Below are 17,542 nucleotides of genomic sequence, written 5' to 3'. Positions count from 1 at the left end.
AGATTCTTCCCAGTGGGAAGATAACTTTTGTGAATCTGCAAGACTGAACAAAGTGCTCTTTCCAAGATCTTCAATTAATAAATATTAAAACAAAAAGAATTCTTGTTTTGTGAGAGGCTGGGTGGTGTTGGCAGAAGGCATCGATACGAACAAAGGATGCAGGAGGCCAGCAGGGACAGGCTCACCAAGGCACCAACATTTACCAGGAAAGCCAAAAACAACCTTGAGGGAAATGGAACACTTTTCCATTGAGGAACTCTGTGTTGGGAGGACAACTTGCCAGATTTTGACTCTCAGAGTAGCTCACTAATACAAAGTTTCCTATGGCTGAAGAAATTTGAGCAGAGTTTCAAAACCACCAGGAAGCTTGGCAGCACTACCCAAACCCCAAACCTGACACTACAATACTGGACAGTAAACAACTGCTAAGCTCTGACCTATGGAAGTAACATGAAAGATATTATATGGAAACAAATTAATATGATTTATTTAATAAATGTTACAGGTATGATATTATATACAAGTGTGTAGGTACAGTTGAGAATACCAAGAAACATGGAATAATTCATCACTTCTGCAAAGTCCATAAAAATCCTGTTTTGTGTCTCTAACTCTTAACAAATAAAGGAGAATAAAAGGAAAATGGATTAAACCCCCCCCCAAAAAATAAGGCACAACAGAGTGCCCAAATATAGATAAATAAATATTTCCACAATGAAAAATGACCCTATACTAAGAAGCAGAGGCTAATAGCATAAAATACATAACAAATAGCAATGGACACAATACATATTTTATGGTTATGACAGATCAAACCTAAGGCAATTTACTTTCAAATATATACCCAGTGCTAGCTGATATGAATGTGAATAACTGAAGGTAAAAATAAGGAAAAAAAAGTATGGTTTGAATTCAGAGTTTGCTAAGGACCAACAGGGAAAAGGTTTGCTCCAGGTTTTTCAAGGGAGAGAACAAGGACAAAGCCTTTTACTGGAAATGGAACAGATGGTCAGTCTTGTGCAGCTTTAGCTATTTAAGAATTTACTGGTACTAGAGAAAAAAGAGAAAATAAAAGAGCACAGTGAAGCAAGATGTCCTTGGAAGGACCAAAGTCTCTCTTAAGTTTTATGGAAATAAATAGAGCCTGAAGAATAAAACCTAAGTCACATAATTTGACTGCACAAAAAGATCAATGAAAGGCCTACAAAGGTAACATTTAGCACCACTTCCTAGCACTAAAGAAAGGATTCAACACAAGTGATCTTCACTTAAATCTAAGCAAACCATGCTTTTCTTAATAGCACCTAAAAAATGACCTTGTTCAATCAGTGACAAAAATCTATCTCCAGAGGAACACTAAATAGCTATTATTATTTGATTACATACTGGAGGGAGCATGAAATTCCAAGGTATCTGAAGTGTGATGAAGATAGCTAAGCAGGAATTCAATCTATCTATAATTTCTTATTGATAGGAAACTGGCAAAAATTCTTGGTTCAGTTCATTGTTCTAAAACTGTCATATGAAAAGTGTTATAAGAAACTGAAATGTATTCACCAAATAGACTTCATTATTATTATTTAGAGTTCACTAAATTGCACCCACAACTGAAAAATCCTTAGCAGTCCTGACCAAACTCACCATGGGGACCTGGCAGAACAAATTATGCAACACACAAAGCAAAGAAATCTCTCCAGAAAACAATTCCTTTCCTAACTAAATTATCCAGGCTATTTTTATCTATTAATGATCTACTTTCTAGCCCAATTCTAAATTATAACCATTAATTGTAAAGGCCACAGTCTCTTTTTGATAAATTACTCTGCTCCAAAAAAGCCCAACCAACCAACCCACCTGGCTTGCCTAGTTTGGAGGAAAGGAAGCTGGGGTGACCTCATTGCTCTCTGCAGCTTCCTGGGGACGGGAAGGGCACAAGGAGGAGCTGAGCTTTCCTCCCTGGTGCCCACTGAAAGGTTGCATGGGAATGGTTCTTTATTAGGAAGGATTTTTTTTCCAGAGAGAGCGGTCAAACACTGGAGCAGGGTTCCCAGAGAGGCTTGTGCCCCAAGCCTGTCAGAGTTTAAGAGCCCCTAATGCAACTCTTGGCCAGGCTGTTGGACTGGATGATCACTGTAGGTCCCTTCCAACTGAAATAAAGGATAAGGCCTTCAGCAAACTGGTTGAGTAGGAGGTGATCTCACATTTTAAGACTTGAAAGTCTGGATCTTCAAAGTCTTTTACCTTTAGAAAAATCCATTAAAATACCACGGATGTTTATTGCTCTTTAGGAAAAGATGAAGTCTATCTAGTACTGTCAGAATTGAAATCTGAAAAATAAAGTTTCTTCAACAGTACGAGTGTCTCAATGCTAAAGCTGAACCTGGTTAGTTGAGGAAAATAATCATCATCTGTTGATGGAAAAAGCTACCTCCTATATTAGGAAACCTTTATTTAAACACTCTTCATACCCTATGAGTTTATTTAAGAGAAGGAAAAACAGCCTAGCAAGTTGAATTTAATTCTGTGGTTTAATGACTAACTCATAAGAATGTGTTTTGCATTCATTTTCCAGGAATGTTCATACAGAGCTCTTAGAAACATAACAAGAGCAGTTAACAGTCCTGAACACATCTTAGAGATGGTCCCTGAAACATGCTTAGAGAGTGACTGCAGTTAACAGCATCAGCAGAAATCTTCAAGACCTGGGCCTGAGGAAATCCTTCTACATTCAAAAGATACACTGAGCCTTGTCCAAGATTCTGTTACTTCAATTTCCTGCCATACCAATAATGGAATTTGAGCTTCTCACTTTGGTGTTTGTGTGCTATCAGATGCACTGATATAAGGTGCACCATAACTGATAGCTCTGAATTATCCTGTCATATAAATGCCCAGGTTCCCAATAAAAGGTTTATGAGCTGTTTTCATTCCTGAAGGGAAAACTATTGGCATAATAGTTTGAAAATACTAAAATTACCACAAGCCTTCCCATCACCTCCCCAAATAACTAATACATCAAAAATAAGCTTCCTGATATAAAAATTAAACATAGCTAATCACTGATAGCAAAAAACATAAGACAGAGAACTACAGTAAGGGCACAACTTCTTTTGATTTAGCCTTAAACATTTTCTTGTGTCCTTTTACCCCCTCTACAGCTAAAAGAGGACAGCTAGACTCAGTCTCACTTGTGAAAAGGCCAGTGAGATCATGTGCCTTGCCCAGTCACAAAAGGCTGAGTTTGGAAAGGGTCTTATTCAGCCACACTTATCAGTGCTATTCCTGAAAAGGAGGCAAAAACATCTGGAGGTGAAATCACCTCCTTTTTACTTTACTTTAATATGTGAATATTGAGCCTTTAGAAAGAAGGGAAAAGCAAAAGAGACAGAGAGAAGGCAGAACCCACCTACTGTGATACTTCCTCTTTTGGTCTGAAGGTTGGTATTACCTATAATAAAAAGGGGAAAAATGTTAAAAACATATTCTTGAAACAATATCTATTTATTATTAATGTTGTTGCTTTACAAACAAAAGTCTCAACACATGTGGGCAACAATTAAGTGATTCCAGACAAAAAAAAAAAAAAAAACATTGAGTGAATTCAAAGACACCATCTGGATTTGAGGGAGAAAAAAATATAGAGAGGCATGTGCAAGGTAAATGCACAATATTGCCTTAGTTTACTCTGGGCAATTTTTTGTTAATTGCTCTGATTCCTGCAACAGCACTACTGATGACTTATGTTCAACTGCATGAATAACTGTTTCTATTTTCCTCTTTTATATCCCCATACCCCATCTCTGCTGGAGGGAATCTTGTGTGAAATTTGCAAAGGCAACTTCCTGGACCCACTGAACATTTCCTACTCCCTCCAAAGTTACTCTTTTGTAAGAGTACAAAAAACTCTTCCATTTTGTAAGAGTTTTGTGCATGACACCCCCTTGTCAACATTTCCATTGACTTCAGTTGCAGTGTGTTGAGCAAAGTGGAGAACATCAAACAAAGTGTGTAAGGGACAAAGTGTAGAATGGTCTTCTACTGAATTTGCATCACTTTAAACAGGCACAGGTGTTCCAGCCTTAGAATTTCAAAATACATATTCTGCCCTTTCACCTACAACATCAAGAGAATCTGGAAGGAAAACAGATGCACCTCCTAAGAACAGACATCTATACTACTAACAGTCTAACTAAATTGCAGAAACTTCTACATTTCCATGCATAAATGTGTCACAGAAAATGCTCTAAATTAAAAACTAAACCACACCATGTCATCCCTGCCATTGTCTCATCCTCCCCAGAGAAAGACAGAATGAAGACTAAGGCTGATCACAGAAACTGAGTGCAGTTTAGCAATACACAGCAGCCATCATTCTCAGATCTTTCAGAAGAGGATTTAAAAATTGCAGATGGATTAAGCTCTACCCTATCTTGTGTAATTACACAGTAGTAAAAAACCATTAGGGCAGAGTGCATTCCACTGTATATGACCTGTATTTTTCTTAGTGGTTCATGGGCTGAAAGCTAGAAAAGCAGCCTACCATCAACAGCCTTAAATTCATCTTTTCAAGCACATACTGTACAAAATACTAAAAATCAGAGCAGAAACAAAAGCACTTTTCAATGACCTTAAAAGATGTTTGGCTTCACTCTTTGATGGTTTTAAAAGGCATGCTATAATTATCCCATCCTTTCCCTCATTTTATCATGACTGGCACTTTGCTTGGTACAACCTACAAAAAAACCCAGGGTTTTGTCAGCCAGCAGCTCCCATGGAGCAGCTGCAGGTAGATCATATTCTGTCAACACACAGCCCCTGGGTCTGTTCTTTGTTTTTCTGGGGGTTTTCTTACCTGTTTGGATAAGTAGAGCCCTGAAAAATATTCAGCATGTAGAAATCAAATTCCATTTAGATACATACTTCTATGGCAGAATCACCAATGCTGCACAATGTCAACACCTTCTGTGAGGCTGCACTTAAAATATTGTGTCCAGTTCTGTGCTTTCAAGTCAAGAATGACACTGGTGCACTTAACTAAGGCCAGAGAAGGCTACTGAGAAGATCAGGGACCCAGACCAAGCTAGAGATGCTCTGAGAGCATGTTTGGTTTGCTTTAAAAGAAGAAGGCTGAGAAGGAGTCTTCTTGTGACCTTCACTACCTAGTGGGAGGGTACAGAGAAAAAGACATTCTTCTCAGGGTGATGCAGCAAGAAGAAGGAAGCAGTAGCAAAAATGGACACAAGTAGTAATGGAAATTATGATTAAAAAAGGTTTTTTTCCCCACCAGAAAAATAATTCAGAAGTAGACTAAGATGTCCAGAAAGGTCATACAAACTCTGGACTTGAAAATACTCAAAGCTCAACTAGACAAGGCCTTGAGCAAGCTTGGCCTAACTGAGCCTACTTCAAGCATTAGTAGGGAAGAAATTTGATATCTAATCCAAATTAGAACTAGATTTATAAAACAAATTAATAATTAATGCAACTAAACCCAAGACTTTGAGACTGCTGCAAAGAGGGGTCTCCTGTTCCTCCCATGTGCCCCTTGGTAGAGAAGGCTCACTGTAATGTTATTGGCTCTCAGGTAAAGAAGAAATTCCTCAGGAGCAAATTTCTTTTTCAGGTGTCAACTCAAAAGGTTAATAGCACCTGACATCTCTAATGCCTGGTACAGAAGCTGATGAAAATGACCCAAAACAAACTCCTTTCAAAGCAATGCCAGAGGAGCACGAAGCATGCAAATGTGCAGTTGTGAAAGTTTCAGCTCTACCAGTGTCCTGATATTACAGCCTGAGTTTCAACCACAAAATGTGTCTCAGACAGGTTTGTAAAGTCTGTGCTGCCCTAACTTCAATTTTCCCAGTGCAAAATGGAATCCAACTTAGTTTTGTGCAGGATGTGCTGGTTTGATGCCACCTCCAGTGTCAGCTGTAGGGAAATGGTGACTTCAATTGCCCAAAAACCAATCTGTCGAGCTGTTTCCAGACAAAACCACTGCAACTGAGCTACCTCATGAGCCAAAATCAGAAGTGAAAGTCACCATTTTTTCCTAGCAGAAATTTATAGATGGAGTTATCTTGTCTGCTAATACATGTTTGTGTACTTTAAAAGCTTTGGCTATTAAAACATGACTGGGGAACATGATATTGTACAGATTTTTTTTTTCCTCAAAAAAATAGGGTAAAATTACCAAGCAAATGTTACTGTAAAATTTCTTAAAAAACATACAGCTAAAATAACATTAGGTGTTCCAGGCCCTTTTAGTAGAGAGGTCATAAAAATAATCCTGAAGTAACATAAGAAATGTCTGCATAATTTGGATACAATCCTATTTTATTTCACATTGTTCTTCAGCTTAATGGCAACAGGCATTACTGCAGAAAATAAGTTAACTACAGCAGTTATGATTTCATTTTTGTAACAAAAAAATAAAGATGAACTCTTGAATGTGCACAAAGACTGAACCTGCTCACAAATTGATCACTGCACAATATCATTATACTGTATAAAGTTAGAAAAAGCCAAACCAGCACAGCTTATCAGACAGAAGTTCCAGAAATAATACAAACCTACATGTTAGAAAAATACAATAACAGGAGAAAAAGCAGCTTGTTTCTATCAGTGAATGCTAAAATTAACTTTACCTAACAGGTTTAGAAACCTAAATATTCTCATATTTAATATAAAGGGACAGAGGAGATGCTCCTTCAAGGAAGAAAGAAGTAATTTCTCAAGCAAGATGACAACATAATTTCTTAGCAATTGTAGCAAATTCTTTTTAGGGGATATAGCTGAAAATCTGGAACTCTGACAGAGCTGAGTAATTTTCTTTGTACATCTTCCAGTTTGTTTTACTCAATGTTAAATCACCACAACTGCATTATAGCACAGTCTGAATTCAGTGGGAGTTTTGTTCAATTACAAAACCACACCAGATCTGAACCTCAGCTGCTGCTTCAGTAAAATACTCTGTAGTTTATTAGTTTTAGATATAGGGGAAGGACACCAAAGAGTGGATGGTTTACAGACTGCTAAGAACTTTTTCTAAAAACAGAAACTGTCACCACTCTTAATACAAGGTGCCAGCAAACACACAGGCTATTTCTAATAAAAACTTCTAATTATGGCTCTCTCCTACAACAGTTCTCAGTAGATGTTCTGTCTAAGAGTTGCTTCTCCTATGAAGAAAATAAAGGATGGGGAGAGGGGAAGAGAAGCCTGCTAACAACTTTTAGTATCATTTTCATTGCTGAATTTTAGACTATTTTGATGTTCTTAGTATGTGTGACATTTCTGTCATATAATATATGCTTTTTGCTATTAACAAGTGTGCTTATGAAACTATTTTCAAAAATACAGTCTGCTAGGTGGAAAAAATCAATTGTCTCTAAGAGAAATAGAACTGTTTTCCTTGCATATTGTGCACAGCTGATTTAGTGACAGTCCACTGCACTAGTCCATTTGTTACTGAACATTACTGAACACCTTCAAAGCAGCTTAATTTGTGACAGACTTCCTCCTTACCATGAACACTTCCCAGCATAATATCACCAGATTCTGAAGACAGAGATGCTGATTCTGCATAGAGATATTTAGTTTTCAGCAGCCCATCTTCAGTAGATATATTGATGGTTGTCCCCTGCAGCTTCTCTATATTTACACTCTAGAAGAAATAAACACAATCAACAATTTGTCATCACAATTTGAAAAAGCAGTGGGAAGTAACACTGTTAAGACAAAAAACAAATGGAAAGCAGTTGTTGGTGCAGGAAAAATGGAATCAGGTTCTTAGCTAAAAGCTACACAAGACAAAACAAAAAACCTTTTCATCTGAGAGCTCTAACTTAGGAACTAATGATTCTTCACTACATTCCTATGAGTTATTACATCCATAGTTCAGGTGAAGAACACAAGTAGTCACAAACAGAGGAAAGAAAAGCCTAATTTAATTTTCAAAATTAAACACTTCATTTTGAAAAGCAAAATTAAACACTTCATTTTGAAAAGCAAAAAGAATTATTCACTTTAATTATGAAGACTGAATCTTTGTTTAGCATTATGACACTTGGAGCATTGGTGATCAATTTTCTGCCACCACAAATTGAAACATCCTCTGTCTTTGTTACACACAGCTATTTATGAAGATTTTTAACTGGCTTACTTTGTAGATATATCTTTGGTGAAGGTTTGCAAAAAAGCCCCACCCAGCTGCCCTTTTTCTCAGCATAATTTCCCTATTACCTTGGTTACTCAGGCTTCTATTCTTAGACTTAAGCCTCAAGACATGCAGAGCCTTGAAAAACAAGGGATAAGATCTCCATTTCTACTTCTTTGCAACAGAAACAGAGAGAAAGCATAGAATATAAAGGATAGAAAAGTTGCACTATGGATTTGGAAAATAAAAGGTGACAGATGAGATTACCTACGTAAAAGTGATGAGCCACATGATAAAACATCAATGTATTTGAACAAAACAGAATGATTCACATGCTTGTGCAGCAACCATATGAAACTGAATTCTATTCAGTTAAATTTGATTTATGATTGAAGAATGCAATAGCTCATACCTGAACCCCCACTCAATTTGTTTTTTTTGCTTATGCAGACTTTCAATGAATTGCACAAAGCCTTTATTCATTATGTGAAAAAATACATGGCTTTCTAGATCAAACTGTGCCTCACTCAAATTATTTTGAAATCCTCCTTGCCATTTTAGCATTGCCATCTTGTGCAAAAAAAGTTGATATAAAAAAATGAGTCTGTCAACCCTTCCAGTCTAATGCTATATAAAGAATAAGCTATGGATGAAGCAAGAGATATTCTGACAAATAACTGCTAGTACTGCACAAACTCAGGACTGCATTGTACCCCAAAAACTGAGCTGAAGAGGCTGGTTTAGTATGGACTATATGCCAGCCAAATGATACTGTGGCCTTAGCCATCCATTCATACTGAACTACTAAATGATGAGATTACAGAATGGACTACTGGCTTGAGACTTCTCCCATGATGCTACAATACTGATTACATCTCCAATAACTTAGAAAAATCCATTAAACTTTAAGAAAATCAAAATGCTATGCATAACCTATGGCAGAATTAGAAACATGTGACAGTCAATGCCTACAATCACTGCAGGTGCTGCTGCTTAGAACTGTGCTACAGAGAGAAACTAAATCCAGGAACAAAGGCACAGCTTGTCACTACTGAAACAGATAATTTAATTTTTCATCTTCTACTGCTTGCAACAAAACCCTCATAACCACAGATCCTAAACACTAATTGACATTGCATCTGTCCTAGGGTGACACATGGCCACAGCAGCAAGGACAGGGCAAGGCACACTCTCATTTTAGGCTCTAGGATCTCACCTGGTCTAAGAGTTAAATGACTTGCAAAGAGCATTTCCCATTTGAGGGCCATCACTGATATCAGCACAATGAAAGTAGTGCAAAACACACTTTCAAGGAGAGAAATAAAATAAAAATAGCTGCATAGTTTGGATACAAACTGGCTGCCTTGTGGCATTCCTAACCAGGCAAAGGGAAGCTCAAAAAGCTATCTCTCTTCCTACAGAATGCAAGTTTTAACTCTAATTGGATATATTAATTTGTTTACAATAAAGCACTTTTTAAAAAATCTCACATACCAACTCTTTTACCAGCCTCAATTGCCTTTCTTCAAGTTGCACAGCAATAAAAAGAGTTGTCTGAGCTCCAGATCAAAAGAAGTTACTATAAACAATAAAACAAAAACTACCAATACAAAGAAGTTTGTTTCAGAATAACCCAAATCAGGGTAGGGGAATGGAGGAAGGGGGAGTCAGACTGCTCAAGTAGAAGAATAAAAAAGTATTTTAGATGGGGAAAGCATGGAAAAATAGGATTGCTTTTCAATGAAAATAAATATGCTTTCAATCCCAAATTCTTTAACTCTTGTGGAGTTTTGGCAGAACACAGCTGTCTGGCTCAACAAAGCAAGTGTTATAGAAAAGTCTCCATGGCACAGATTAGCTAATAACTCCCCAGGCAAACAAATCTCTTTCTTTTTGTCCATTGATCCACCAGATCTTCTGGAAAAAAATTCCTTCCCTTGGGCATAGAGCCTCGGGGGTAGCAGTTCCTGAAACTGAGCACATGCTCAAGTTCCATTGGTCTCACCTGCATAAGTCAGACTGAGAAGGTTTTACACCTGAACACATTTTCAAGATAAAAACTAACATCTTGCTATATTTAAATGAGACATATACAGCTCCTCCACATATTCCTGCTCTTGGCCTTTTTCTGCTATCATTGCTCAAATGTTCTACTAGTGTCTTCTCCCACTTTCCCCCTTAAAAAATATTAATTTTCCAAGTGCTTAGTGCCTTTCACCACATCCTCTCCCTCCCCATCTCCAGGAGGGGGCTGGAAATGCTGACAGAGCCATAATTACATAATGATGACTGCAACTGATGGAAGAAACATCTCATACAAACACACAGAGGAGACATAAGGCTGACTGATTATTAACAGAAGTGGCCAGTTGAGAAAAGAAATCTGTCCTTCCTAACCACACTACAGAGCTTGTTAGTGAGAATTTCAATAACATAAGCCAAAATATTGTTCAATAACATAAACCAAAGTATTGTTCAATAACATAAGCCAAAATATTGTTCTGTAGCTGTGAATTCGTGCTGAAATGACTCACTTCACTCAAGTTACTACAGCTTTACAACTCTAAGATTGATTTCTTGTAATATTACATACTACATACAAATATTTATGATCACAAAGAAGGACTTCAACCTAATCTATATGACATTTGTTTTATTGTTTCAGAAGGATGATGTTTCTGAAAAGAGCTAATTTTGAAAAGCATTTAAAGGCTCAAAGTAAAACAATTTTCTGAACTCTATTTTCCCATACAGATACAGTTATTACATTTATCACATAAAAGGCAGTCTAACACCCACTTGCAAAGAAACCCAGATAAATTAATGCTGCCAGTTTTTGGAGGATCCAGTGGCAAGTTGCTTAGTTGACAGCAGGGCATTAGGAACAGCTCACAGCTGGCTCTAGGACAGTGAACTGACCTGGGAACCCAACCCACAAGGTGTACAGCAGTGCCACACAGCACTTCAGAGGTGGCTTGGGATGCCTGGAACTTACTAGATTGGCCTCCAATCTATCCTGGCAAGGGAGGGTTACCCCCACTCTGATTCTTCCCAGTGCTGCTGGTTTCAAGGGTGCCCATGGATTCTGACAGAGCACACAGCCCAGCCTTGGCTTGGCTCCACATGTTCACACAGCAACATCTCAGAGCCAATGAATCCTAATGCAAGCACTGGCATGGCCATTACAATACCTAAAAACAAGACTGAGTATGAGAACTGCAGGGAGTTCAGCCCTACATTATTTTAAATAAAGGAGAATTGCCTACTTATATCAAGAAACAAAAGCAGAGTACAGTAGTTTGTGGTTAGTCTCATACTGCCATCTACTGAAAAAAACCAAGCTAGTTCTCTACAAAACTGTTCTGTTTGTGATTCTTCCCACTGCATCTCATAGCAAGATTACCTGTGATTACATTTCCTCAGCTGCAAAACCTTCTACTCTTCCATTCTTACGTAACACCAGAAGTGTACAGCATTTACAAATATCAAGCCACTATCACTAAAACTCCTGAGCCTTCTGCAGAGTCCAAATGCCTGCATACCAGCCAAGGAGAAAGTTTAAGAATGCCCTGAGGGGTCTATGTAATTAAAGCTGATGGGTTGTATCAGTAGAACGATCTCTGTACTGATGGAATGATCACACACTGATTCCTGCTTTCTGTGGAGTCTGTTGATCAATCCAAATCAAGCACAGGATAATATAATTTAACAGACAAACCTAAGAAACACTGAAGTTACAATGAGAGTTATTTACATATTCTTTGACACATTTTTTAATTTAGTTCTTTTACAACAAATGAGGAGAATGAGCCATTGAAGACAAAGTTTTACTTCCTACTTACCCCTTTTTCTGTTGCACAAATATCTGTATTGCCATAAAGTGTTCCAAGACCAATTACTTTGCCACCATTTGTCCTTATATCAATTTTATGGCTCTGAAAAAAAATTTAAAAATCATACAGTTAGGATAACTGGTTCTCTAGTTATGGCAATCTTGTTTTTCAAGTTGTACCACATTAATCAGGAATAAGAAGCCTTAGTCCTGCAAGCAGAACCAGATTCTACAGTGTTTCACTGCACACAAATTTTAATAAAATTGTTTTGCATAAGGCAAATCTCCAGTTTTTAACAAATTAGCCAGGTTTCAAGTAACAACTGATCTATAGCCCTTATACCTTCAAGCTGTTGCTGCATACAACCAACAAGAGAAAAAAAAAGTACAGAAATACAGATAAAACAATCTCAAAAAACCAAAAACCCCCACCAGATCTTGAGAATAAAATACAGCCATCTGTAAAAGAGAAAAAATCTTAAAAATCAGATTTAAATAAATAGATTTTTCTCTCCTTATACAGTAACATGATGAATTAAATGTTTCAATCTGCCATCACAGCTCCTTTGAGGCAGGTACACCATGCTTGTTATCAGAATAATGGTTAAACAGCACATCCTCCAAATATGTAACTCGAGGAGAATATGGGAACTTGCAAGATTGGAAAAACCAGTGTGTAGCAAGGGCACACCAGTGTGGCCACTAACAGTTCAGTAAAAATAAAAAAAAAAACCACCAAACCAAACCAAACATAGGCACTAATTCCCCCCATCCCAAATCATTAGAACAGCTCCCTAAAAAAAAAAACCCAACCAGGCTGTCAGAGGTAGGTATCTCTAGAGAAACCTAAGACAGAGGGATTTGCTGGGAGAAGAAACCCGTTACAGTGGTGGAGCAGCTTTTTCACTAAGAGGAAATATTCCACCAGCTGAAAGAAAAAAAGCACTAATTTTTCATAGGGCTTCTCTAAGCAAAGGACAAAATTTTGAATAAGAAAGAGGCAAAAGGTTTTCAAGACCTTAACAGACCTCAGAGGAAAACCAGAAAAATTTGTTCAGAAGAAGAGAAGGACACTGGTGCAGGATGAATCAGGCTCAGACAAGGTGTGTGCTGAGGAAGCACAGCAGGTCTTTTGCCAGTGTGAGATGCCTGGAAATTCTTGTTATCAGCAGCACAGTGAAGGAGTCAGGAGTAATTGAGGAACATGGAAGCATAATTAAAAGGTTTCCCTGGTAGCACTGTCATCATAAGAAGCACAACCAAATAAAAATTAAAAATAAGAAGTACTGCTGTCCCAATAAAGAATTTGTGAATAATTCATACTCTGAAGAAGACCAAAATGCCATAACTGTGTTTTGGAATTCCCTATCCCTTCCCTTTTGGAAGGGATAGGGTGAACTGGACTTCAGCCAATTAAAAAACAACCACCACCCAAACAAAACAAAACAATTCTACAAAACCACCCTCAACAAATCTCACTGCCTGGGTAATGTCTACCACAGCAAAACTGCCAGAAAAAAATCCATTAATAAGCCTCACAGAGACTCCTCCTCTCTGTTCCATTACTAGTATGCATGATTAAGCAAAGTAGATGTCAAATCCCTAAGTCTTTTGTAAAGACACTATAGATGGTATAAAAAAAACCCAGCATATTTTTTTGAATTATAATTTATACTAACAGCTTCTTGCAAGTTAATAAAATTTGCAGTTGTGAAGCTGTTTGCTGGTGTTCTTGAATAATCTCTATGTGATCAGATTTTTTTCATTTAAAATCATTTATCAACAATCTTTTCTCTCTCCTGAAAAGAAAGGCTCTCCTGCTTTGTTAGGTAATGAGGTCTGTTAATAACAGCAAACTAATATTAAAAGAGATTTAATCCATCCAGGGGAGGGCACTGTCACTTCACTTTGCTCAGTAAAGCAAATTCCCAGAAAGGGAATCAGCTCTTATGCTTCACTACAGCATCTGGTCCATAACATTTCTAGTAGTTTTGGAAAACCCTGAAGGCTAATACTTCTGTTTCTCCCAAATAATTCTGCTTCTCTGATAATACAGAATATAATTCCTGAAGTTTATCAGAAAAAAATAGTTCATTCACCTTACTACTCAAAAACAAGATTAGACTAAAATTCAGCTCTTAATTTTTAAAATTCAAGATATTTCACATCTTGGATTGTATTTGAGATAAGATTCCCAGAAGATAAGTTAGTGGTCTTTCCTCAAAACCATCTTTTTCCATGACACCACAAAAAATTCCTGATGTGATGGCATGCCATAATTACTGTCATTATTACTGGCCAAAACCACCTTGTTTTCTCATATTATGCAGTTTCTTATGCACTGGTGCTGTCATTATTACATAACATAATTTTTAATGAAAAGTTTAGACGGGCATCACATCGTGCTATTAACTTCTGTTAGATTTTAGGTACCTTTTAGAAGAGTAAAAATACAATTACACAGAATCTGGAAGGTTTAAGGTGTCTATAGTTCCCCAGCAGTAGAGCACATTTAGCTCTATTGTATATTACATACCCCTCCCTAAGCTCAGTTTTCCCCATGACTGTTACAAAATTGTGTCTTACCACAATAGAGAAAAATGTTCAAAAATTTTTCATATCTCAAAAAAATTGACCCTTCTTTTGAATTTATACCAATTCCTGCAGGTTCAACCCCAAACAATCAAGTGAATTTGATTCCAAATAGCACCTAAGTCAGATAAACTGTGATTAATTTTACAACAGCTTATGTCAGCAAACTTGAAGTCTGAAGACTGAAAAAACAACCTCATGCCTATGATACATACAGTATATATCAGATGTATTTCAGTCAGGTATTTTGGACATGTAATGTGTAACTTCTGATTGAAAATTAACTTAAAGGGATTGTCATTAGCTCTGATATACCAATTATTAAAGAAGAAAAAAACCCATCCACATACAAAAATATCAGCAGCAAGCTGCAAAGTCCTGATTGAGCAGGCACAACTATTAACCTACTAAACAGGAAATCCCAGGCAATTTTTTTTTCTTTGAGGGGTAGGGAAGACAGGGATTAGGCTTACTGCTGTCACTGTTCCTGCTGCCTTTGCTATCACAGATACATGGACTTCTGACTCCTCATTATTCATTGGTTTTGACTTTGTGCTGCAATTGTATGCAATAATTAAAGGTGAGGTGCTGCACACACAGCAATATGAGTGTTGCAATGAGAAATACCAGAGTACTTCCCATCTCCAGAGCTGGTTCATAAGTTTTAACAATATATCCCTTCTCAAAGAGTGGGGGAGGGTTCTTTTACCTTTATTGACTGCAAGACACTCGTCCCCTTCTCTGTTTCTATTCTGCAGTTATCACATTCTATTTTCTGAACCTTCACGCAGCCAGTCCCAGATGTTTTGATATCCAAATCTAGAATGAAAAGAGTTTTATTAGCAACAGAAAGAAAAAGGTCAGATAGCTTTGACATAGTATTTGATCATGTTACACAGTAACCAAACATAGTAAGGAAAAAGAGCAGTTTCTTTGTTACTAAAAACCTGCTTGCAGTGTCGGGCCACACACTTGAACAGTGAGAGAAGTCACTACCAGCTAGGGATGCTGAAAGTTTAGTAAGCCAGTGTTTGAGCCATCCAACTCCAAGAGAGAACATTAAGAAGAAGAAGAATGACTGTAACCTGTGGCAAGGAATCAGCAGGGTGTGAACCTTTAGTGAAGTCTCATCTTTTTTCTTTTTAACTCCACCTCCAGCTCCTATCTACCCCAGCCACCAATTCCACTAGAAATTCTACTCAGACACTTGGGCACCCTGACACACACTTTGGGGTGGAAGGTTGGCAGGTGTCTGAGGCCACATGCAGGGTGATAAGGTTCAACAGCACAAATACACAGGCCTTGCTGCTGCACTAGCCAAAACCAGGCAGAGAAGTGCTGGTGTGCCTCACTCTCCCCAGCCTTTGCAGAGCCTGACATTCCCCTGGCATGAAGAAGCATGTTTGCCTCTAGTCTGAGTCACCTCACCTTGCTGCTGTTCACAGACTCCCACAGGGAAAAATCACCAGTTCTTGTAGATAAGATGCAGGGGCTTGAAAAGCATTTTCCTGCTTGTCTCAACCTTGGGTTTAAGGAATGGGAAGAAATTTGAGAATGTTTGAGTCTGGGGATTCTGTCTATATTAATAATAATTTCTATTAATCATTTGTATAAATGACCACCATAGTGGCTGGCAAAAGGTAAAGGCAGGAGAGGAAAAACGTGATTTTGTTCTTCGAAGGATAGAAGGTAAAAAGAAGAAAAATTGAACAGCAATCAGAAGTGTTTGCTGCAAGACACAAGTGAAGAACTAAGATCTGTCAGGATCAGATAGTGAGCCCCATCACTCCCTGAAGGAAAGGAGATTATTTGGTAAAGAAACCTTCATTTAAGCACATGAGAAAGTCTTTCCTTCACTGCCACCGCCTGCTAAGATGAAAAGAAACAATCAGAATGTGCAACACAAGCTTTGGCCTGAGTAGATTCCCAAGTCAGACCTGTGACCCAGCAGAGCCTGAAGATCAATACTGTCACACTGCTGCCCAGGACAGCAGTGTCCTCCTGTCCTGCCTCCTGGAACCATGACAACAGTAAGCTTGCAGACCATGAAGATGAAAGACTGAGAGCTCCAATTAACAACAAGTGGAAGTTTTGTCACCTGACAAACTAGGAGACTCCAAGAGACAGAGCTAAAACACAACATCTTTGCAGCAAGCATGCTCCTTATGGCCGCAGTAAGCCAAGAGGTGAAGGATGTAGACCCCATTCAAAAGTTGACAATTCCTTAAGGAAAAAAGGCTATAAGAGGTAAACTGGAAAGCAATGCTGTTTTTTTGAATAAGCTGTCTTGCCCAGATTCTCAATTCACCTACTGGACAACTGCACAGTGCTTGGCATGGTCTACAACCAAGACTTCTGCTACTCTGCTTTCTGAGAAGAGAGTCCCAAAAGCCAGTTTGCTTGTGCAAATTTTTGAATTCAATCAGCTTGAAACCCTCCTGCTCTTATAAGGGACAAGGAAAAGGCTTGAGAGTGCTCAGTTTAGCCATGATACAAACTCACTAAGACTTTTACAAGAATAAGGTTAATAAAAAACTTCTGATCCTGTAGAGTGTACAACTGCCATCATTTGAAAAGGTAGACTAGTAGTGTAATCCTAGCTATCAAAGATGGGTGCTAAAAGAAGACCCAGAAATCTGGAAAGTAATAAACAAGTCATTAAGAAACACCAGGGACTTCTGGAATACACTTTGTGCCTTGATCCTCTGCAGTCACACCACTTTGGTAGCCTTTATATGGCAAAAATTAGTGAACAAGGATTGAGCCCCTCTGCCTCTTTCCTTCTGAGTTCCCAAACCAAGGATAAACAAGTCCATAAAGACACAGACTGAAAGCTGGATAATATTGCCAATGAAATTTTAACAAGGAGGAACAAGACACAATCTGTTTCAGTGCCAAAACTCCAAAAATAGCCAGTTTGATTCCTCCCTTGCAAGGACAAGGGCTGAAGCCAACTTTAGCCA

The 17,542-nt window shown here is 38.0% G+C and overlaps 1 protein-coding gene across 1 annotated transcript in view; it reads right to left on the bottom strand.

The window, feature by feature from the left end:
* The window catches only part of FAM185A (family with sequence similarity 185 member A), a 35,554-nt gene that overhangs the window by 13,882 nt on the left and 4,130 nt on the right, over positions 1–17,542 (bottom strand). Inside the window, exons 2-5 of the mRNA XM_030237916.2 lie at positions 15,289–15,398; positions 11,998–12,090; positions 7,525–7,663; positions 3,407–3,448 (exon numbers count right to left, since the gene is read on the bottom strand). Coding sequence (XP_030093776.2) covers positions 3,407–3,448; positions 7,525–7,663; positions 11,998–12,090; positions 15,289–15,398 — 384 coding nt within the window. The remainder of the gene's footprint in view (positions 1–3,406; positions 3,449–7,524; positions 7,664–11,997; positions 12,091–15,288; positions 15,399–17,542) is intronic.

The sequence above is a fragment of the Serinus canaria genome, chromosome 1A (genome assembly GCF_022539315.1).
Source record: "Serinus canaria isolate serCan28SL12 chromosome 1A, serCan2020, whole genome shotgun sequence".
Lineage (NCBI taxonomy): Eukaryota > Metazoa > Chordata > Aves > Passeriformes > Fringillidae > Serinus > Serinus canaria.
The sequence above is the reverse complement of the archived record's forward strand: the minus strand, read 5'-3'. Positions and strand labels throughout refer to the sequence as shown.